This window comes from Microcaecilia unicolor, chromosome 7 (genome assembly GCF_901765095.1).
Source record: "Microcaecilia unicolor chromosome 7, aMicUni1.1, whole genome shotgun sequence".
Lineage (NCBI taxonomy): Eukaryota > Metazoa > Chordata > Amphibia > Gymnophiona > Siphonopidae > Microcaecilia > Microcaecilia unicolor.
Window position 1 is genome coordinate 207749325 of NC_044037.1, and position 24833 is coordinate 207774157.

The 24833-nt window shown below is 42.6% G+C and overlaps 1 protein-coding gene across 1 annotated transcript in view; it reads left to right on the top strand.

Moving 5' to 3' along the window:
- The window catches only part of COL5A2 (collagen type V alpha 2 chain), a 335742-nt gene that overhangs the window by 305121 nt on the left and 5788 nt on the right, over positions 1-24833 (top strand). Inside the window, 8 exon segments of the mRNA XM_030208786.1 lie at positions 4220-4327; positions 4461-4514; positions 6589-6696; positions 7995-8048; positions 10557-10664; positions 13940-14228; positions 16568-16758; positions 24216-24455. Of these exon segments, the coding sequence (XP_030064646.1) occupies positions 4220-4327; positions 4461-4514; positions 6589-6696; positions 7995-8048; positions 10557-10664; positions 13940-14228; positions 16568-16758; positions 24216-24455 (1152 nt within the window).

Consider the following 24833-nt stretch of genomic DNA (forward strand, 5'->3'; position numbering starts at 1 on the left):
AGGGGCTTCTTCAGGGGAAAAGGACGCCCAGATGAAAATCACTGCTGTAGTGGCTAATTGTTGAGTCCTACAAAAAAGATAAATCGTGGAAACCAGATAGGAGCCCACAGTACCCTGTCACACAACATTATCCAAACTGAAAAACAAAGAAAATTAAGAATCACACTTTCAAATTGTCGGCCTGGTTGGCGGCTCGAAGTTCGGCTACTGCACAAAACGCCGCAAGAAGCCAGCAACTTTTATAACCTGTACGCCCCCTTCATACGTCATCACAGCCCTTGATCCTAACTGATTGAAAAAACAGCTGTTTAAAAGTAGCTGACCAATCAACCGGCTGGATACTCTGGAAGGGGCGTGTACAGCCTGGCGAATAGTGTACTAAATTAGCTGCACAATCGACAACAGTCCATCATGCAGAAAATGCATAAAGTGTGAACAATAAAAGAAGCAAAAGTAAAAACGTACAAAATACACAATACAAAAAAACAAAAACTGTTACATACATTGGAAGACTTCACTGTCAGGGTGATTGACCAGGTGCTCCCCCGTACACGTGGGGGTGATCTGGACAGACTTTTAACTCAGCTTGAACAATGGTGGATTTTCCGGTTGCAGTCTTTAGAGCCCACGGGCTTCAACACCAAAATTGATTGGACAGTATTTTTTATACCATTTGTGATATGTTTTTTGACATCATTTCATTGACTTGTCTGTGTTACAGTATAACTTTAATTCAGCATCTGTATACATTACTTTTGGTGGAGCATATATCTTTGCTCGAGTTTTTGAACTTTATGACCAGGTTCCATGGAGAGAGTATTGCACACGGGGAATGGTTTTGTGTGCTTGGGCTGTCATCTATTTATTCATTTCTCATTGTTTTGGGGTTTTTGGTTTTGTCTGCAATCTTGCTGTTTGTCACCTATCTGAGGTCTCTTCCCCCCTTCTGCCTAATTTTTATACCCTGCACATGGTATATGATTAGATTTGCCTGTATATGACTGTTGTATTCTATGAGCTGAAGCGAATCTCCCCCTCTTGTGTTTGTTACCTTACATTTATACCCCACATTTTCCCACCTGTTTGAAGGCTCAATGTGACTTACAAGTACCGTAAAGGCATTTGCCGTTACGGTTGATAACAAATACAAAATTGTGTTGTGGTCAGATGAGGTAGGTGTGAGTCAGGCATCACTGGGTCAAGGGGAATGGTGGTGGTAAGTTGTCCAGTGTGATCCTTGATTATGTTGTGTTGCTGGGGTTAAGTTGGATTGGAGGGATAGGCTTTTTTGAAGAGGTGAGTTTTTAATGATTTCCTGAAGTTTAGGTCTTATTGCCAACTTGACCCTTGTCCCAACTATCTTTTGAAAGGTGCCCCAACATGTTTTATTTCAGATCTCACCACCCACTTAAATTTCCTACTTCAGCGAGGCTCCTTCCCCACCAGACCTGACAATATATTACTAACACCTATACCAAAAACCTCCAAAAACCTGCAAATGATATTACCAACTACCGTCCAATTGCCTCCATCCCTCTAATCACAAAACTGATGGAAAACAGAGTAACCTCACAACTCAACGAATATATTCAGAAATTCTCCATCCTGCATGAATCACAGTCGGGCTTTCATTCGGCCTATAGCACTGAAACGGTTCTTCTTACCTTAATATTCAAATTCAAACAAGAAATAGCAATTGGAAACCATATTCTTCTCCTACAATTTGACTTATCCAGCACTTTTGACATGGTTGATCATACTATCCTAACTAAACTTCTGGAGAAACTTGGGATCGGTGGCAATATCATCAACTGGATAAAAAGCTTTATTACCACAAGATCTTACCAAGTCAAAGGAACTACAAACATATCTTCCCCATGGTCATCTGAATGCGGGGTACCGCAGGGATCTCCGCTTTCCCCGATACTCTTCAACCTCATGATGATTCCCCTAGCCAAGTTACTAGCCAAACATGACCTTAATCCCTTCATCTATGCTGACGACGTCACTATATTTATCCCCTTTAAATCCAATCTATCTGAAATCTCCGATAAAATAAATATAGGCATGACCACCCTAACCTCTTGGGCTAACGCTTTCAAGATGAAATTAAACAAAGAGAAAACACAGTGTCTAGTCCTTTCATCTCAATACTCTCCACTTCTCCAGACTACTCTTAGCACCTCAGACATTAAACTCTCCACATCTGACAACCTAAAAATACTTGGAGTAACGATTGATAACCATTTATCATTCAAAAACCATGCTACATTCATCACAAAAAAAATGTTAATATGATATGGATTTTGAAACGAGTGAAATCATACCTTCCCCTGTACACCTTTCAGAACCTAGTACAATCCACAGTACTCACGCACGCAGATTACTGCAACAGTGTTTTCTTAGGATGTAAGACCTTAATCCTGAAGAAACTTCAGACTACCCAAAACATGGCAGCCAGACTTATCTTTGGCAAGTCAAGATTCGATAGCGCAACACCTGTTCGAGAGAAGCTTCATTGGCTCCCCATCAGAGAAAGAATAAATTTTAAATTCCACACTCTGATTCATAAGATCATATATGGAGAATCCCCTAACTATATGAATAACCTAATCGACCTTCCAACCAGAAATAGATAATTGTCTTCTCGTACTTACCTCAATTTACACCTTCCCAACTGCAAAGGTATTAAATATAAGACCTCCTATGCATCCAGTTTCTCCTTTTTGGGCAGCCAGCTTTGCAGTGGCGTAGGAAGGGGGGGGCGGTGGGGCGGTCCGCCCCGGGTGCACGCCGCTGGGGGGTGTCGGCGCCTCGCTGGTTCCTTGCTCTCTCTGCCCCAGAACAGGTTACTTCCTGTTCCGGGGCAGAGAGAGCAAGGAACCAGCGAGGCGCCAACACCCCCCCCAGCGGCGTGCTCTCGGCAGATTGGCCCTCCCACCCGCCCCTCACCGCTTTCCAGGTATGTTCTTGCGGGTGGGGGGGGGTGTTGCGCTACGGAGGGGGGAGGGTACGTCGCGCTGCACCCGGGGGGGGGGGTGCGCAGCAGCGACCTGCCCCGGGTGTCAGCTGCCCTCGCGACGCCACTGCAGCTTTGGAACACTCTGCCAAGATCCATCCGAACAATCAATGACCATCTACCATTCAGAAAAATGTTGAAGACCCATCTCTTCAAGAAAGCTTACCCTAATGACCCAACTTAACTTTTTAAACCCACCCACATGATTCCTGCCCCGACAATTATTATACCTTTGACCATGTCTCACAATCTCCTTATGCTTATTCCTCAATCTCTTCCTCTCCATCCTTCCTACTCCTTTCCCCTCCCAATCTCTTCTCCTTTTGCTCATTCTATCTTTGTTTACCTCTCCATGCTCAATTTACATATCCTCAAAACCCCACTACTACTATGTTTACTACAACTTGTAACATTCTCCTTCAAGACTTTGTAATTCTATTTACTAAGTAAGCCGCATTGAACCTGCTATGTGTGGGAAAGTGCGGGGTACAAATGTAATAAATAATAATAATAATAGGTGGTCATGTATTGTTCTCACAGCATGCGAGAGTCTGTTCCATAGTTGTGCGCTCAAGTAGGAGAAGCTAGATGCATATGTTGTTTTGTATTTTAACCCTTTACAGTTAGGGTAGTGTAGGTTTAGGTATGATCGCGCTGATTTTGATCTATTTCTAGTTGGTAGATCTATGAGATCTTGATGCATCAAGTTTTCTAAAAGAGAAGGGAAGGTCACAAACCTGAAGCAACACTGCATCTTTTGGTACATTCTTAGATATAATTGAGAAGATATTACCAACATTCCTTCTAAGCAACTCAAAGCTGTAAGGAAGTTCTCCATTTCTGTTGGTGGGAGTAGTACTGGCAACTATTTCAAGATCCTTACAGGGAATGCTTTAGATGATATCTTTCTTTGCACTGACCGCAGGTTCAGTTTGCTACATTTCTTAGCTAGAAAGCAAAAGTGATATTTTGCAGACTATCAAGCTTGTATGGCTGACAGTCAAGAGATATCCAGATCACAGTGGGAAAAAGAGTCGTCATGGCAACAGCTAGAACACTGAAAGTCATCAAGCTTATACAGCTGACAGCTGCAAGATATCTTCAGCTATGATAGTGTAGGCAGAAGGAACTGGGATGACTAGGTGATTCAAATAGTCCTCATCTGCCAATATGAACTATATATTTCCATTATTTTTCTAGGGTGACCGTGGAGATCCAGGACCTGCAGGGCTTCCAGGTTCTCAAGGTGCTCCTGGGACTCCGGGACCTGTTGGTGCTATAGGGGAAGCAGGACCAAGGGGTGATCCAGTAAGTAATCAGATTGCTTTACCATGTGATACATTTTATAAAACACTATTGACTGTCTCTTTTCATACAGAACTTTATTTTTAAAATCAAGTTTCATTCTGCTGTATAACATTTGTCATACATTTTTCTTAAGGGCTCTCGTGGTCCAGTAGGTCCACCTGGTCGAGCTGGAAAACGAGGCTTCGCTGTAAGTTCTTTGAAATTATTTAGAGTAATACTGAAAAGAACTAAACATTAGGGGATCTTTTTACTAAGCTGTGGTAAAAAGTGGCTTTAGAGCACGCAGGAAAAACCAGTGCAAGTGTGCGCTGCAGCCACTTTTTACCACAGCAGTAAAATGGCCAATTTTCCAATTTTTGTATTAATGGCCATGTGCTAATGCTGCTGTTAGCATACAGCCATTAAAGAAACAATTACTGAGTGAGCATTTACCAACATCTATTTTGTAGGCAGTAAGGGCTCACATGGTAATCCTGAGCTAACCAGTTAGTGGACAATAATGTAGTCTTGTTAACTGATTAACACAGGGATGCCAACTCAATAGCCCCTTGACACATCCCCTCCAAGAAAAAAAAATATTTTTAGCATGTGTTCAGCACGTGCTAATTTGGTCTGAGCACATATTGCAGTACGCCATTTTAAGTTTAGTAAAAGGACCCTTTAATAAGGAGCATCAAGTCACAACTACATACCTTGCATAATTTATAAATGGGCACCTATAAAAATTCTCAAAAACATGAGGGGTCCTTTAAAAAAGGCACGCTGAAAAATGGCCTGCAGTAGTGTAGGCTTATGTTTTGGCATGCGCACAATCATTTTTCAGTGCACCTATAAAAAATGCCTTTTTAAAATTTTTGCCAAAAGTGGACGTGCGGGAAAATGAAAATTGCCACGCGTCCATTTTGGGTCTGAGACTGTACTGTCAGCCATTGACCTAGCATTAAGGCATCATGTGGTAACTGGGCGGTAATGGTCTATGCGCATAAAATGCCAATTAATGCCCAATTACCACCCACATGCCAGAAAAAAAATTCCAGCACAAGGGCCATGCGGTAACCAGGTGGTAACTCAAAATTGATGCACGTTGAGTGCGTGTAGGCACCTATGCGGCTTAGTAAAAGGGCCCCCTGAGTGTTTTATGAAGGCAACATATGCCTTTATAAAATAAGTTCCTATAATAATCCCCAATAGTTCAGAAATAGTATTCCACAAACTTTCAGCTGTTCTGTAGCAGATGTAAATGTGTGCATTTACTCTATGCATGTATGTGCGCAGATTGCAGCCCCGCCCCCTATTCCATCCAAACTTTACCCCGAATGTACTGAGGAGGGAAGTTTTGTAAACATAGGTATATGCCAGTGTGTGGCGGCAGCCAGAAAAGCAAACAGGATGCTAGGAATTATTAGGAAAGGGATGGTAAATAAGACCAAGAATACCACAATGCCTCTGTAACACTCCATGGTGCGACCTCACCTTGAATATTGCATTCAATTCTGGTCACCATATTTCAAAAAAGATGTAGTGGAATTAGAAAAAGTTCAAAGAAGAGCAACCAAAATGATAAAGGGAATGGAACTCCTCTCATATGAGGAAAGGCTAAAGAGGTTAGGGCAATTCAGCTTTTAAAAGAGACAGCTAAGGGAAGATATGATTGCTTTCTACAAAACCCTGAGTGGTGTAAACCAAATAGAAGTGTATTAGTTTTGTACTCTTTCAAAAAGTACAAAGACTAGGGGACACTCAATGAAGTCACATGGAAACACTTTTAAAACAAATAGGAGGAAATATTTTTTCACTCAATGAATAGTTAAGCTCTGGACCTCTTTGCAGGAGGATGTGGTAACTGCAGTTAGCATAGCTGGGTTTAAAAAAGGTTTGGACAAATTCTTGGAGGAAAAGTCCATAGTTTGTTAATGAGACAGACATGGGGAAGCCACTGCTTGCCCTGGGATTGGTAATATGGAATGTTGCCACTATTTGGGTTTCTGCCAGATACTTGTGACCTGGATTGGCCACTGTTGGAAACAGGATACTGGGCTAGATGGATCATTAGTCTGACCCAGTATGGCTATTCTTATGTTCTTATATTCTCTTATCAGTATGAGTACTTACATTTACATATACAGGTGCCCAATTTTATAAAAGCCATTATTCGCTTGTAAAATGTTCTTGACATGCTCAAAATGGATTATAAATTTAACCTTTAAATGCAATCAAAATTGAGTGCAAAATCTTATATCACTTAATGTTAATATTTACAGGGGTCCCAAGGTCCACGTGGTGACAAAGGAGATAATGGAGAACGAGGAGATAGAGGCCAAAAGGGTCATAGAGGATTCACTGGTCTGCAAGGTCTTCCTGGACCTCCTGTAAGTATTATGTCCTTATATAGTGCATAATAAATTAAGCTCTGAATTATGTTTTCATTTTAATTGTAGATATTTCAGTTAATTAAATCATAGTAGATTACAGTAAACTGTGATGTGTGGGATTTGTAAGGGTCCACCTCTTCAGCATTAGTAATGCATTAAAGTAATACTATAATGTTATTTGGTATCATCAGACATCTGAAAATAGAAGTGGAAAGGCAATGTGGTGTCAAACTATCAGTTACTGAAGAAAGCAAAGTACTGAAGAAAGCAAAGTGCAACAGAATGCTACTTACACTCCACCCTGAATCACTGTCAGAGTGCTGGCAGACAGCTAGCCATCCTATATAATAATTCTCACCTCCAACTTTCTGACTTGCTGCCTGGGACCGTGGCTCATTCCGAGTTGGTCTGCTAGGCTCCGTAGATCAGGCTGACATCACCGTAGCCATTATGATGTCAACTTCAGAACCCGGGGGAAAAAACATGCCTCACAGCTGATCCATGTCCAGAGGAGGTCGCTGGACATGGGTGGCTGGAGGGGGGACAGGGGAGATAGGAGGGTTGCTGGACATGGATGGGTGGATGGAGGGGGGGCATGGGAGAGAGGAGGGTCGCTGGACATGGGTAGCTGCAGGGGGGGCAGGGGGTCGCTGGACATGGGTGGCAGGAGGGGGGCAGGGGAGAGAGGAGATTCGCTGGACGTGGGTGGCTGCAGTGGGCGCAGGGGGAGAGGAGGGTTGGTGGACATGGGTGGCTGCAGGGGAGCCGAGGAAAACCTTGCTAGCGCCCGTTTCATTTGTGTCAGAAACTGGCCTTTTTTACTAGTTTGCAATAAACACTAAGATTTACTGAAAGGGTTTTTCTGTTAAGAAATGGATGTGCGGCAAGTGAAACACTTGCTGCATGCACATTTCGGGTGGAAGCACTTACCGCCACCCATTGAGGTGGCAGTAAGGGCTCCTGTGCTATTCTGGCTGTAACCGGACAGCACGTGGCACTGTCCGATTACTGCCAGGTACACACTGGCGCTACAAAAATAAAAATATTTTTGTAGCACCAAAAATGGTGTGTGTTGGGGGTGGGAACAACCACCAGGTAGTGCTTCCCTTTTAGCGAGCAGTAAGCCCATGTTGGGCTTACCACCGCTTTGTAAAAGGGCCCCTGAATTTGGCACTCAATGCTGTTCTATAGAAGGCTCATCTCAGATTTTATTGGTGCTCAGTTTTCGGTGCTATTTATAAAATCTTGTGCTAAATGTGTAACTTCATAAACATTTTATTTTGTATCTATTTTAGGGCACAAGTGGAGAACAAGGTAGTGCTGGAATTCCAGGACCATTTGGCCCTAGAGTAAGTATATATTTACATTTAAATCTAAAAATAAAAGTATGTATGCTATTACACAGCTAAATAATAGGATGCATACTGATTGAGCAGCTGCCCACCGAAGAAATTAGGACATGACAACTTCTTAATCCCCTTATGGTTGCTGTCCCCCTTCCTCCCCCCCTCCTCCAATGTGAAACTGGCAAGAAAAACCAGGCTCTATTACAGCGTCAGGTACTATAGCTATTCTTAATAGATTAGCATGTAGGTGTAAGTAATAGCCTAATGATTTTTACAATGGGACTGAGTGCCAAGGGCCATGGGTTCAAATCCCACTACAGCTTTTTTTCTTGTATTCCCTCCAGGGACAGAAAAATACCTACTGTATCTGAATCTATAACATACCTAAGTAGCAAACAGATGAAGCATACCAGCAGATAGTAGAAATAAGAAGCCAAAATGCCTGATATGATCACATTTCACTTTCACATGGGCACTTTGACTAATAAAATTTCTTATTTCTACTATCTTCGGGTCTACGTCATCTGTTTGCTGCTTGAGCATTTGCAGATCGTCGCCACTCTGTGATTCCGCTATATAAGATACCTGTAAACCTGAAGGTACAGTAGGTATTTTTTCTTTTCCTGGAGGGCTTACAATGAAAAAAAAAGAAATCACAAACAGCTGAAATGGGGTTTTAGCCTGGATCCTCTGAGTCGGATGTCTTTTCTAAAATGTAGCTCCAAAGGTATAGACTAGAAAAAAATTAGTTTTTACTAAAACGTTCCCAAAACATTCTACAGGCAAAAAATAAGAATATTAGTGCAATCACATTTGCATGGAAGACTTTAATATATAGTTTGCGTACAAGTTCTGGAGTAGAGAAGAAGGAAGAAACACGTTGCTTTAAAAAAGGCCATTTAATTATGGCAGATGGCAGTTTAAGCAGAGACAGATACCCCCTTATGTGTGATGACCATGCACCTTCAGCTCTTCAGTGGATAGGTGGGTTTTTAGATCCCTCTTTTTCCCACGCCGTGCTGGTAGCAGCATCAACCAGATGTTCATTCTTTGGATGTGTTCTTTATAATATTCTGTGTTGTAGCACCAAAATCCATTGTTGCACCATCATTATTCATCCAGGGTGTTTGCCTCTGTGCTGTACAATCTTTATGACCCCTGAGGCACGCAGTTTCATCCACTGAATCATGATCCAATATTGGGCTTGCTCAATAAAGATTTACATTTTACTCATCTGTTTGCTGGAGGTTACTTGGTCATCCCCTACTCCTTCCTTCTGTGCTTTGAATTAGCCGTAGGGGCTTCTTTCCTGCTTTCCATTGTTGTGGGTTATTAGGTACACCAGCTATAGGAGGGATGCCCTATTCTCTTTGGCCAGGCTTAATATAGTACTCTGAGCTCCACCCTGGGTTACTCCAGTTGACCAGCCTATCTTGAATTCATCTTTTCACGAAGTTTGCTTTTTAGTTAGTTTTTATTTTTGTCAGTGGTTTTTTTTATATTTTTATTGTGCATTCACTTTATTATTTTAAGTAGCAAGAGCGCTATAGAAATGATTTATAGTAGTAGTAGGTATATTGAAAAATGGGGAGGGGGAGTTATTAATTTGAGCTACTGTTAAAACAGATTATTTTACTTTATTTTACTGTTAACCCAGATTATTAGTAACTAGGTCTCATTGTATAAAATAGGACCTATACTAAAATACCATGAGTTAGTGGTAAAATTACTTAACAGTAGCCCACATTAATAGCTTTCCCCCTAAATGGGAAGGAATAGAAAAAAAATACCTTACCTGCATTAATAGCAGTCTTTCCTATTATGTCTGTACTTTCTGATATAGCTGCAAAATATTTTTTTAGTAGATGTATTGGAGAAAGATGACCTGCACATCAAGTTTTTATAGAAATATGCTAACTCCCTCCCCAACACTATATTAAAATGAGTACTTTTCTAAATAAGCACAAACTAACATAGAAGCATGACAGCAGATAAGTGCTGTATGGTCCATCCACTCTGCCCATCCTCAGTAACCACTAATTCCTCCTTTTCCTAAGAGATCCCATGTGTCTTTCTCATGCCTTCTTAAATTCTAACACAGTCTTCGTCTCCATGACCCTTACCGGCAAGCCATTCCACGCATCCACCACCCTTTCCTTGAAAGAGTATTTCCTCAGACTTGTCCTAAGCCTATTTCCTCTTAACTTCATCTTATGCCCTCTCATTCCAGAGATTTTCTTCATTTGAAAAAGGCTCACCTCCTGTACATTAACGCCACTGAGGTATATGTTTTATGACCGAGACCGCTGACCAATTTTGTAGCTGCCCCGACTCCATCCTGTTTATATCTTTCCGTAAGTGCGGGCTCCAGAATTGCACACAGTTTTCTAATTGGGGCCTCACCAGAGAGTTGTACAAGGGCACTATCACCTCTTTTTACCTGCTTTTTTAACAGAAAATCTGTCAATGGAATTTTGGAGTAGTAACTATTTACTGTCCTATTTCTTACAGGGTCCTCCAGGTCCAGTTGGGCCTCCAGGTAAAGAAGGTAATCCTGGTCCAAATGGACCTCTTGGACCACCTGGTGTACGAGGAAGTGTGGGTGAAGCAGGACCTGAAGTAAGTTCACAAAAGTCCAAAGTTGCAAGATTCCAAGCTGAACTTGGCCTACCTGACTGTAGCAATAGGAATTCACACATAGGTGGTGGACCATATGTAGTTGGGTGTCACTGCTTCCCTCTGGGCCTCCTTAACCTAGCTGTACCTCAGGCTTTTATACTTCCTGCACTATGCCCTCCTGGCTCCACCCTTTTTGAGTCACTTCCTTCTTGGGTGGAACTATGGGTTTTAAGGTGGCTCTGACATTGTGAGGGAATATCCTTAACGGGGAAGTGGCAGTGCTCTATAGACTCCCTCACTGACATGTTATTTTACTGTTAAGGGCAAAAGCAGAGAAACTAGGTAACAAGGTTGGCCGGCGCCGCAACAAAACAGCAGTTGAAGCCGGCCAAAATCAGCTTTCGATAATACCGATTTGGCCGGGATCAGGAGATCGCTGGCCATCTCCCGATTTATGTCGGAAGATCGCCGGCGATCCCTTTCGAAAATAAGCCTGAAGGTCTCAGTGCATAAAATGGGACCTGAGGTAAAATAGCATGAATTACAGATAAATAACACTTTTAACAGTAACACACATTGATAGCTTCGCCCCTGAGTCTCACTGCAAAAAAATGGAGCCCATGCTAAATAATGCACATTAATGAGGGTTAACAGGTGGTTATGTAGTAACACCTTTTCATAAATCTAGCTTTTAATCCACCGACTCCCTCTTAAATATACCTTTTCTCGGAGGTACTGTGGCCATTTTAAATGTTAATTATAAAAATTTGTTTATCCATGGATGTTTTTTCTATTGCAGTGAATTGCATCATATGGGAATTCAGATCAATGCAAAACAAAATTCTTTATAAGAAAATTCATTTAAGAATCAGAGCAAATAATGAGAAAGCAGTGTTTTCACTTGATAGAGTAAGCATACCATCTGACATTCAAAGTGGCCTCTTGCCCAGCTAAATCGATTTTCCAGCTTATCCACTCACATTCAGCAGCAGTTAACTGGAAAATGTGACTGATTGTAAGCTCTATTGAGCAGGGACTGTCTCTTTATGTCAGGTGTTCAGTGCTGCGTGCGTCTGGTAGCGCTATACAAATGTTAATAGTAATAATAATATCAGTACTAACCACTCCTGCACTGTCTGGTTAGTGCCAGGGTGGTCTGTATGTGGAGCCAGTACTTAAATGGTTAGCAGTGATAATCAGGCTATCCAGACTTTAATGTGGTGCTAACCATCACTGGTCTGAATATTGGCCGGTGTTTGGTTAACTCCTGCGCAGTGGCCTAAGAGATTCTTTGTGCAGCCTCCCTCCTCTGAAATCACAATCCACCCTTACTCCTATCAGCCAGAACCTGCATAAGCTTTGGTGGCCAGCACATGAGGAGACAGGCCTGGATGTTCAATGCCATTGTCCAGACATAGCTTGGCATTGAATATCTGGGCTAATTCTGTCTGTGGATGTCAGCTTTAAAAAAACCCACTGATCTCTACAAGCTGAATGCTGACCACAGGGGGTCCGATATTCAAAACTATTTAACCGACCAGGAATGGCTCCTGGCTGGTTGAATAGTATTTTAGTGCCTAACTGCAGATATTCAGCAAGAGATATCATACAACATAGCCAGTTAGGTGTGGATATTCAGTACCAAACTGGCTATGTTTAGCGGTTAAAAATAGGCCACATAAATAGCAGGCCTATCTGACCACTAAGCACTTAACCAGTTAACGCTGAATATCAGCTTAATGGGTTAAGTTGTTGCAGTAAAAAATGAAACTGGATATTCAATGTTGGTCGCTGGAAATGGCCTGGCATTGAATGTTCAGGTTTAGCACCAGCAGCGGATGGCAAAAGTGTGGCCTGACGCTGGATGAATATGGGGGGGGGGGGGGGGAGGGAAGACATAGAGGGGCATAATTGAACGAAAACGCCTATCTCCATGGGCGTTAATCTCCAAGAACGGGTCCGTGAAGGGGCGGACCGAACCGTATTTTGGGAAAAAATAGACGCCCATGTTTTATTCAACGATGTGTGAGCTGGGCGTTTTTGTTTTTCAGCGATAATGGAAAATGAAAGCGCCCAGCTCAAAAACGAATACATCCAAGGCATTTGTTCGTGGGAGGGGCCAGGATTCATAGTGCACTGGTCCCCCTCACATGCCAGGACACCAACCGGGCACCCTAGGGGGCACTTTTACAAAAACAAAAAAAAAGGTAAAAGAGCTCCCAGGTGCATAGCACCCTTCCCTTGTGTGTTGAGCCCCCCAAATCCCCCTCAACACCCACTGCCCACAAGTCTACACCATTACTATAGCCCTAAGGGGTGAAGGGGGGCACCTACATGTGGGTACAGTGGGTTTGGGGGGGTTGGACGACTAATAAGCATTAAGCAGCACAATTGTAACAGGTAGGGGGGGGATGGGCCTGGGTCCACCTGCCTGAAGTCCACTGCACCCCCTAACAACTCCTCCAGTGACCTGCATACTGCTGCCAGGGAGCTGGGTATGACATTTGAGGGTGAAAATGAAAATGTGTGAAACATCATTTGTTTGTGGTGGGAGGGGGTTAGTGACCACTGGGGGAGTCAGGGGAGGTCATCCCCGATTCCCTCCAGTGGTCATCTGGTCATTTAGGGCACTTTTTGGGGCCTTATTCGTGAAAAAACAGGGTCCAGGAAAAGTGTCCTAAATTCTAGGTAAAAACGCATACTTTTTTCCCATTATCGGTGAAATGCGCCCATCTTTGTTCGGCAGATAACCACGCCCCAGTTCCGCCTTCGCCACACCTCTGACACGCCCCCATAAACTTTGTCTGCATCCGCGATGGAGTGCAGTTGAAAACGCCCAAAATCGGCTTTCGATTATACCGCTTTATTCGTTTTTGTGAGATAAACGTCCATCTCCCGATTTAGGTCGGAACTTGGGCGTTTTTCTCGTTCGATTATAAGCTGGATAGTGTTTTCTGAATTTATATCATGTCAAGTGGGGATGTGCTTTGTTTTGTTTGTTTATATGTATAAATGTTTTACATGCATAAATGCAAGTTCATGTACATAAGTTGTTACATGGATAAAATTGACTTATGCACATAGGAACTGAATTAAGGTGAATGATGAAATGGCATTTAAATAACAAAATTTAAAAGCAAAACAAAGTGAAATGAGGGTTGCACACATCATCAGTCACCAGATCCTTTGGTGAAATTATAACCTGCTGTACATGATTACATTTAATCTACTCTCTGTATAATTTATATTTTTCTATCATTTTTACAAACTGATAGGGTCCTCCAGGTGAAGCTGGTCCCCCTGGTCCTCCTGGCCCTCCTGGTCTTCTTACAGCTGCTATTGAAGACATCATAGGTAACTATGATGACAGCATACATGAGCCACCTCCGGAATTCACAGAGGATGAAGCAGCCGCTGATGGAAACAAAACTGATCCAGGTGTTCACGCTACTCTGAAGTCCTTGAGTAGTCAGATTGAAACTATGCGCAGTCCTGATGGTTCCAAGAAACATCCAGCTCGTACTTGTGAGGATCTAAAACTCTGCCACAGCTCAAAGTCAAGTGGTATGTATGAAATGTGTCATTAAGCAGAGAGACAGAGAAACAACAACTAGCTTGGATTTGATTCCAATCTATTCCAAACCAAAAAGCAGTTGCATTATCTGATTATACCTCTGTGTTGAAATGTCCCAGATGATTAAGTTCAACATTTGCCCTGATATTTATTTATTTATTTATTTTCAATCCAGTTATTGAGCTTGGATCATAGAGAGTCACACTCTAACCCTTTCCTTATGACTACTGAAAAATAGTTAAAATTGATATGAGCAGTCATACAGTAAGCGATGAGGAATGTATCTGGTAATTTCACACAGAATGATCTTGGTACATGTCTCTGTGTTCCTGGAGCCTTGAGGATAAGGAAGAAGAAAGATAGATCAAGAAGGATGTATAAATTAAAACTCAGAAATCTTACAGTTTTAATAGTCTCCTAATATTGTCTTGAACATAACCAATCTATTCATAATAGGTCTGATATTCAAAAAAAGGTGAGCTCCTAATTTTTCTGCTGAAAATTCATCTTAATTTAGCAGTTTACACACTTTAGGACTGCCTAAACTCATTTGCCTATATTTGAGTCTAATTTATGAACCTAGATCTAAAAATCAGTGTTAAGTTCCTAACTTTTTTATTTATTGCCATTTATTTCATTTGTGTGCCACTTTTTGTTCCTAAATTTTAGAGTTTTGTAATGTTTTTGAGAATAAATTTAGGCCCCTAACCCTTGTAAATTTTCAAAAAGGCCAATTTATGAGCATACCTCTCAGAAGGGCCCTTTTACTAAAGCTTAGCATGTGCTAACAGACATTAGCTTGCTCTAAGTGCCACGTGACTCATAGGTATAAAATAGGACATGCAGCATAAGCATGTGCTAAGCTTTAGCAAAAAGGCACTGGAGTGAGGAGCCTTTATTTCTAGAATATCAAACTGAAGTGCACACAAGTTGCTATGATGCTTAACTTAGAAGCACTATTCGTGTTTTAGATGTTAATAATCTGGAACTTAGTCATCCATATTGTATGGAGGTCCAGATCCTGATTCTACAAAGCCAGGATACGAATGTCTTAAACTGCAGAATGTGCACCTGGCAAGGGAGTGTTACTTGGGCATGCTTTTAATGGGATTTGGGTGGGCTAAAAATATGGACAACTAGTAAAAAAGGCCCGTTTCCGAAACCAATGAAACGGGCGCTAGCATGTGGTTTTTTTTGTGTGTGTGTGTATGTGTCACAGAGTTATTTTTTGTGTGTGTGTGTGAGGGTGCGGTGCAGGTTGTTGATGATGGAGGTGGTGCATCGGTGTGCGGTTGTTTCGTTAGTTTGGCAGCCAGTCTCCAGCGATTCCTAGGCAGGGAAGGAGTACTCCTCCCCCTTCCTTGGTCGCTGTTTGCTGCTGGCTGGGTCGTGGGTAATCCTTCCAGCTGGGCCGCAGCTTGTCCTGTTCGCCCATGTCCCAGATGGTGACGGGCATGTTGTTTTCCGGCTCCTCTGACTCCATGTCAAGCGATCCCAAATATAGTCTGTGCTATAGGCCCTCTGGCACTCTTCAGTACTGGCATTAGGCATTTAAAAATTTCTCCCCCCCTCCCCCGGTCTATTTTTGCACATACCCACAGCAGGAATATTCTTCTCTCGTTCCAGCGGTGGTTCTGTGCTCTCCGTGCTGCACAGATTATGAGCCATTCTGCTGGGGAATGCTCCTCCCTTATTGTCACGTAGTTTCCTCTGATTGGTCCGTCTTATGTTGTCTAGTGTTGCCTGGGAACGGTGTTGTGATGGTCCTTTGTGTTTCAGAATGTTGAGGGTGTTTTTTCTGATTGGTCCGTCATGCGAGGGCGGGGCAGAGAGACATGGTCAGTGTTCTGGCTTCACCACCATGAATCCATGAACCCTTCAGTGAGTGACTGAGTGACTTCAGAACGTTGTCTTCAGAATGTTGAGGGTGAGTTTTATTATAGTAGATGATTCCCCATTGCTGACGTGTCAATGTCAGGAGGAAGACCTGCTATCTGTAACGTCCAGGGGGTCATTTGTTGGAAGAATTATTAACTGTTTGCACTTACGCTGTGCTGACTGCAAATTAAAACACAGGGCGACTGCAAGCCTGTGTGGTAATGTAGGGAGTGCACCCAGCATCTGCTCTGCATGCATCCCATAGGGTATGTACTACATGCACTCCATCAAGAGCCCCCATATTTCAGTACATCGTATTCTGAAATACTAACATAACTTGAGAAGTCCTGACCTAGACATCTCATATCCAATTTGCATATGCTTTCTAAAACGCTGTTGTTTACTTCTAAGGATCATGAATAATAAAGCGTATTTCATTATTCATGAATAGGTGAATATTGGATTGATCCCAATCAAGGATGTGCTGAAGATGCTATCAAAGTGTACTGCAATATGGAAACTGGAGAAACTTGTATTTCAGCAAATCCATCCAGTATACCTCGAAAAACATGGTGGAGTACAAGAGGTTCACATGAACTTAAGCCCATATGGTATGGTCTTGATATGAACAGAGGTTCACAGGTGAGGAAGCATATTTCACTTTTACAGGATTCTCCAGTTTTGCTGTCTTTATAAATGCAGTAGAAAGAAAATATAACAAGTGACAGTGGGCACCTATAAATATTCTCCAAATCTTGCCTATTTGGGGTGTAGTTTTATAAACATTTTTCCTACATATAAAGCCTGTTTTATATGCAGTAAAGACCATATATAAAATTGATCCGTGGTGTATGTGCATAGAAGTGCATATACCAAGAAGATGGTGTGTGTATATTTCATTTCATTTATTCAATATTTTCCTACCATAATGAAAAAGAAAAGCCCAGGGCAGTACACATAAAAATATATGTAAAATCAATATTATATAATGCAATGATAGGCATAGCACCAGCATCAGAAGATCACATGTGGAAGAATAGTACAGTTCACATGGCCTTTAAAAAACAGTCAACCTGTTCTGTCTCATAAATACTCATCTAAACCACAGGAGATCATCTAGGAATCACTGAGCCACAGGTAACTTAGTCCACAAAAAAGGGGAAGACACAAGGAAAGGCCTCTCCGTTTAGAAGATTGCAATACTTTGGCAACAGGAAGGACAAATTGTGACTCTGGGCAAGTCACTTAACCCTCCATTGCCCCAGGTACAAATAAGTACCTGTATATAATATGTAAGCCGCATTGAACCTGGTATGAGTGGGAAAGCGCGGGGTACAAATGTAAGAAAAATAAAAAATTAACTCACATCCTGAGAGTGTGTAACATGCTCTGGCCTATATTTCTTCACGTTAGCTGAGAAATAGTGTGCCCCAGTTGGTGAAAGATCTTAAAAGCCAATACCAACACCTTAAACTGCATCCTCCGCACTACAGGCAACCAATGGAAGGAACACGTGATAGGTGTAGGATGATCCCTCCAAGAACTTAGCTCTCAAAATCCAAAGCTCTCTTGGTAGCTATTTCTTATCTCTATGTCTGCTTCTAATGATAGCCAATGGTAGCAGTGCAAACGAGCTGAATTGTTGTAAAAAAGGTCTGTGAATCCCTGATGCAGCTTTGCGAAATGCTGGCCATCATTGGAAGCGGACATAGAGATAAGAAACTGCTACTGAGTAACGTGGTAGCATAGTAGATGACGGCAGAGAAAGACCTGCACGGTTCACTCAGTCTGCCCAACAAGATAACTCATATGTGCTACTTTTTGTGTATACCTGACCTTGATTAGTATCTGCCATTTTCACGGGACACACCGTAGAAGTCTGCCCAGCACTAGCCCCGCCCCCCACCTCCGGCTCTGCCACCCAGTCTCCACTGAGGATCCATTCCTTCTGATCAGGATTCCTTTATGTTTATCCCATGCATTTTTGAATTCCGTTACTGTTTTCATCTCCACCACCTCCCGTGGGAGGGCTTTCCAAGCATCCACCACTCTCTCAGTGAAAAAATACTTCCTGACATTTTTCATGAGTCTGCTCCCCTTCAATCTCATTTCATGTCCTCTAGTTCTACCGCCTTCCCATCTCCGGAAAAGGTTCATTTGCAGATTAATACCTTTCAAATATTTGAACGTCTGTATCATTTCACCCCTGTTTCTCCTTTCCTCCAGGGTATACATGTTCAGGTCAGCAAGTCTCTCCTCATACATCTTGTAACGCAAATTCCATACCATTCTCGTAGCTTTTCTTGCACTGCTTCAATTCTTTTTACATCCTTAGCAAGATACGGCCTCCAAAACTGAACACAATACTCCAGGTGGGGCCTCACCAACGATTTATACAGGGGCATCAACACTTCCTTTCTTCTGCTGGTCACACCTCTCTCTATACAGATTAGCAACCTTCTAGCTATGGCCATCGCCTTGTCACACTGTTTCGTCACCTTCAGATCCTCAGATACTATCACCCCAAGATCCCTCTCCCCATCCGTACATATCAGACTCTCACCGCCTAACACATACGTCTCCCGTGGATTTCTACTCCCTAAGTGCATCACTTTGCATTTCTTCGCATTAAATTTTAATTGCCAAACCTTAGACCATTCTTCTAGCTTCCGCAGATCCTTTTTCATGTTTTCCACTCTCTCCCGGGTGTCCACTCTGTTACAAATCTTAGTATTGTCCGCAAAAAGACAAACTTTATCTTCTAACCCTTTGGCAATGTCACTCACAAATATATTGAACAGAATCGGCCCCAGCACCGATCCCTGAGGCACTCCACTACTCATCTTTCCCTCATCCGAGCGAATTCCATTAACCACCACCCTCTGGCGTCTGTCTGTCAACCAGTTCCTAATCCAGTTCACCACGTCAGGTCCTATCTTCAGCCTGTCCAATTTATTTAAGAGCCTCCTGTGGGGAACCGTGTCAAAAGCTTTGCTGAAATCTAAGTAAATTACGTCTATAGCACGCCCCTGATTCAATTCTCCGGTCACCCAGTCAAAGAATTCAATGAGATTTGTTTGGCACAATTTCCCTTTGGTAAAACCATGTTGTCTCGGATCTTGCAACTTATTGGCTTCCAGGAAATTCACTATCCTTTCCTTCAGCATCACTTCCATTACTTTTCCAATAACCAAAGTGAGGCTTACTGGCCTGTAGTTTCCAGCTTCTTCCCTATCACCACTTTTGTGAAGAGGGACCACCTCTGCCATTCTCCAATCTCACGGAACCTCTCCCATCTCCAAGGATTTATTATCCTTTCCCTATTTTCTTCTTTCCCTGTTTCTTCTATTCTATCTCATTTAATTGTAACCGTATCACCTCTGATCTGGTGATAGCCTATCAGTACATTGTAAGCCACTTTGAGCCTGCAAAACTGTGGGAAAAATGTGTGGGGTATAAATGTGCAAATAAATAAATAAATAAATAAATAAATAAAATTGTACTTCCACAGGAAAGAGATGGTAGCTTTAGTCCACCTAGTTGCCCGATGTACCATCAAATGCAATGTTGAACAAGTGAGTTTTAAGCATACTCCTGAACTTCTTTTAAGAAAACTCAGAGTAAATGGACAGAGGTAGAGTATACCACAGATTGGGTGCCACAAACAAAAATGTGCTTTGTCATGTTGATTCCCAGTGGGCACAGAAAGGACCAGGGAGTACCAACCTGTGGTAATTCAAAGAACTTTGGTAATGGAAGGAAACATAGAGTATGGTGAGAACAGATAAATAGACAGAAATAGCCACACACAAAGCCCTAAATGTCAAAGTTACTGTCTTAAAATGGATCCCTTAGTCCTGTGATAGCCAATGTAATTGAAGAAATAAGGGAGTGACATGATCACAATGCTTAGTTCTAAAGAGGAGACTCACAACAGTATTTTATGGTGACTGTAATCTCTTCAGGTTAGATTGGGAAATGCCTGCATAGGCACTATTGCAAAAATCAAGTTGAGAGCCGACAAATGCATGATAGAGGGTATGTTTGGCATTGAAATCTAAGAGATTTCTGATGTTTTAATAAACTAAATTAACTTGGCAAAAATGCATCATATACATTGATTTGCTTCAGCCTTCACAGACTGAGTCCCTTATATACTATGGGCTATTTATTTATTTTATTTACTATATTTATATCCTGCCTTTATCCAAGGTGGGTAACAATAGTCACATACATACTCTTAAATGTGTAACAATTGCTAAGCACACAATGTTCAAACATGATCAATAAAATGATCCTGACAAAAAAAAAAAAAACAGAAAAAGAAACAAGAGGCATTCAGATAAGTCTTCATGTAGCCAAAAAGGCTTTCACAAACAGATGCGTTAGCAGCCACTTGAATTGTTGGATGTCTGCATGTGATCTCAGGTATCCGAGTAAAACATTCCATAAGGATGGGGCCGAGATAGAGATGCCCCACAGTTTTGTCTCTACGTGATTATATATGATTTAACGGAAGGTAAACAGAGCTGATGGGACATGTCAGATCTTAGTGATCGTTTTGGTTTATATGATTAATGATTGCAGGGTATTTAAAAAGTAGACTGGAACCCTCCCAAATATATATTGATGAGTCAATATGAGAGTCTTGAATTGAATTCTATATATGGCACCTGAAAATTCCGTGCGGAAAAAAATACATCTAGGTGTATTTTCTAAAGTACGCCTATATTTTGTAGAATAGGCTTAGATTTCTATGCGGTATATAGAATACGCTGAGCGCCTCTCCACACAACCAAATTTAGTTGTGGCCATTTAAATCCCGATGCCTAAATTAGGCACAGAGGACCAGATTCTATATATGACGCCTAAAAAATCTGCGAGGTAAACAATTCCACCTAGGCGTATTCTATAAGTGGTATCTAAATTTAGGTGTGGTATATAGAATATGCTTAGGCATAATTCACAGCGGCTAAAACTATGCACATCCATTTACACCAATGAAAATGTGGCATAAATCCCCGCACATAGATTTATGCACACTAGGCCATATTCAGTAACAATGCACCTAAATTTTGGAATGCCCATGAAACACCCATTTCCCCACCTATAACCACACCCACTTTTGCCTGCGCATTTTAGAATTTAGGCACAGTGCTTTACAGAATATGCTTAGGGATTTGTGTGTGTAAATTCTACATTTAGCAAATTAGTGCTCATAATTGCTTATTATGTGCTGTTAACAATGCTGATTAGTATGTTAAGCCAATTAAATTACACGCATCCTATATAATAATTTGCACCTCCAACATTCTACGTCTGGATGCCTGGGTTTGTAACATCAATTCCCACTCATTGCCCCGCCCTCGCGTCAAAACTTAATGATGTCAGAGGGCGGAACAATGAGGGGGAAGGGAACACTGGAGGCAAGATGATGTCAGGAGGAGAGAATCGCGGGACATTGAGGGGAGGGAGGGAGGAAGGGGAGGGCAGGGCAGAGGAGAATTGATGGACATGGATTGGATGGGATGGGAGGACAGTCATAGGTGCCCCATATAAGAGGCTTGGGAAGGCTAAGCCTTCCCAGCCCAACCGTGACCTTCCCCTGGCTGCTTCCCCCCTCCCCCCCAATGCAGGGCTGCCTGGTGCAGCAGCGCTGCAGCCAGGCAGCTCTCGGATGGTCCCTCCGCTCCTTCCCGCCCTCAGCTCCCCGATCGACAGCCCTCCTCTCCGTTCCTCCCCCCTTGCGCATGTTTAACCCTTTTACTTTCAGACACAGCGATGGCAGTGAAGAGGACAACACAGTGGGCTCACCTCCAGCTTCTCCCTTCCCTCACACAGTGTCCCGCCTTCTGTGATGATGCATTTCCTATTTCCACAAGGGCGGGACACTGTGTGAGGGAAGGGAGAAGCTGTGCTGTCCTCTTCACTTCCGTCGCTGCGCCTGAAAGTAAAAGTGTTAAACATGCGGGGTGGGGGGAAGGAACGGAGAGGAGGGCTGTCAGGGAGCTGAGGGCAGGCAGGGAGAATCGCTGGACATGGAGAGGAGGGCAGGGGGAGAAGAGCTCGCTGGACAGGAGAGGAGGGGAGGGCAGGGGAGAGAAGAGATCACTGGACAGGACAGGAGGGAAGGGCAGGGGAGAGAGGAGAATTGCTGGACATGGATGGATGGAGGGGGCAGGGGAGAGAGCAAATTTGCTGGGGATGGATGGATGGAGGAGAGGGCAGGGGAGAATGGAGAGTTGCTGTACATGGATGGATGGAGGAGAGGGCAGGGGAGAATGGAGAGTTGCTGGACATAGATGGATGGAGGAGAGGGCAGGGGAGAATGGAGAGTTGCTGGACATGGATGGATGGCGAGGAGGGCAGGGGATAGAGGAGAATTGCTGGACATGAATGGATAAATGGGGGCAGGGGAGAGAGGAAATTTGCTGGATATGGGTGGATGGAGGAGAGGGCAGGGGAGAATGGAGAGATGCTGGACATGGATGGAGGGGAGGGGAGGGCAGGGGAGAGAGAAGAATTGCTGAACATGGATGGATGAATAAAGGGGGCGGGGCGAGAGGAAATTTGCTGGATATGGGTGGATGGAGGAGAGGGCAGGGGAGAATGGAGAGTTGCTGGACATGGATGGATGGAGGGGAGGGCAGGGGAGAGAGGAGAATGGCTGAACATGGACGGATGAATGGAGGGGGCAGGGGCGACAGGAAATTTGCTGGATATGGGTGGATGGAGGAGAGGGCAGGGGAGAATGGAGAGATGCTGGACATGGATGGAGGGGAGGGGAGGGCAGGGGAGAGAGGAGAATTGCTGAACATGGATGGATGAATAAAGGGGGCAGGGGCGAGAGGAAATTTGCTGGATATGGGTGGATGGAGGAGAGGGCAGGGGAGAATGGAGAGTTGCTGGACATGGATGGATGGAGGGGAGGGCAGGGGAGAGAGGAGAATGGCTGAACATGGACGGATGAATGGAGGGGGCAGGGGCGACAGGAAATTTGCTGGATATGGGTGGATGGAGGAGAGGGCAGGGGAGAATGGAGAGTTGCTGGACATGGATGGATGGAGGGGAGGGAAGTCAGGAAGGAGATGCACATGGATGGAGGGGAGGTTAGAGAGGAGAAATGCTGGTTATGGATTGAGGGGAGGGAAGAGAGGAGAAATGCTGGACATGGATGGCGTCTGCGTACTCTTTGTCTTTTAAAAAATACTATAAATAAAAACAACAAAAAAAGAAAGATTAAAACAAAAAAAATATATAGATAAAAGAATCCGTATCTCATACCCCTGGAGCATATTACTCATTATACACCCTTCCCAATTATTACTTATCGTGACAGTGTTTATGGGCATTTTGTGGGCATTCCAAAATTTATGCACATAGTTATAGAATACAGCGCAGTCCACCTAAATCTACTTGCCAGAATTTACGCCAGGTTTTTGTTGGTATAAATGGACATGTGCAGATTTAGGCATGATGATATCGACTAAGCATATTCTGTATACTGCACATAAATCTTATAAAATATGCATAGGTGAAACTGAGTTTCACGTGGATGTTTTAGGCTCCATATATAGAATTTAGCCCTTAGCGTGTTGTGCGCGTAAATATGAATGCCAATTAGTGCTGATAATTGCTTGTTGATATCCAGTTGACAGCACTGATTAGCTAGTAAACCAATTAAGTTACATGCACTGTTATAGAATACACTTTGATTTCCACATGAAAATTAAGGAGCGATATATAGAATCTTGTTTCATGTGCCCTTGCTAAGCTTCTCTGAGGCAAGCCATCTATGCAATATTATGCTAAACTTGACTGCAGTTGTAACATATATGAATTGAAGAAACTTGATGGGAGATATGAACTTTGTGATGCATCACAGTGATTTAGTGTTCTGCAATTTTCAGACTTATTGCAAGTAAGGCCTCAATATCCTTTTTGAAAATCTGCATGTCACACATTTCTAATGTATTGCATCTTAGCATGTTTAGATTGACCCCAGTGTTGCCTTCATAACTTTGTATTTTATTGGATTTATGTAAAATCAGTTATATTCTGTTCAATCACAATAAAGCTCATTTTATTTTATGTTTCAGTTTGTCTATGGAGATAGTCAATCACCCAACACAGCTGTAACACAAATGACCTTCTTGCGCCTTCTGTCAAAGGAAGCTTCCCAGAATATCACATATCATTGTAAGAACACTGTAGGTTACATGGATGACAAGAATCAGAACCTGAAGAAAGCTGTCATTTTGAAAGGTGCTAATGACCTTGAAATCAAGGCAGAAGGAAACAATCGATTTAGATATACTGTTCTACAAGACACCTGCACAGTAAGTTATTTTCCAAAGGGATAGTTCAATTACATGTTATTGATTCAGTGGGGACGTCAATGACATTCAACCATTTTTTCAATTTGCAAGATTTTAACAATAAACATTAGCGCACAACCTGCAAATAAAAAAAAAGTTGATCTTACTGCTGTGTTAAATATGGGCTTATTGTGCAGAAAGTCCTGCATCACAATGCATTAAGCCTATTTTAATGTGTTTTTTTGTTACATTTATACCCTGTGCTTTCCCACTCATGGCAGGCTCAATGCAGCTTACATATATAGGTACTTATTTGTACCTGGGGCAATGGAGGGTTAAGTGACTTGCCCAGAGTCACAAGGAGCTGCCTGTGCCTGAAGTGGGAATTGAGCTCAGTTC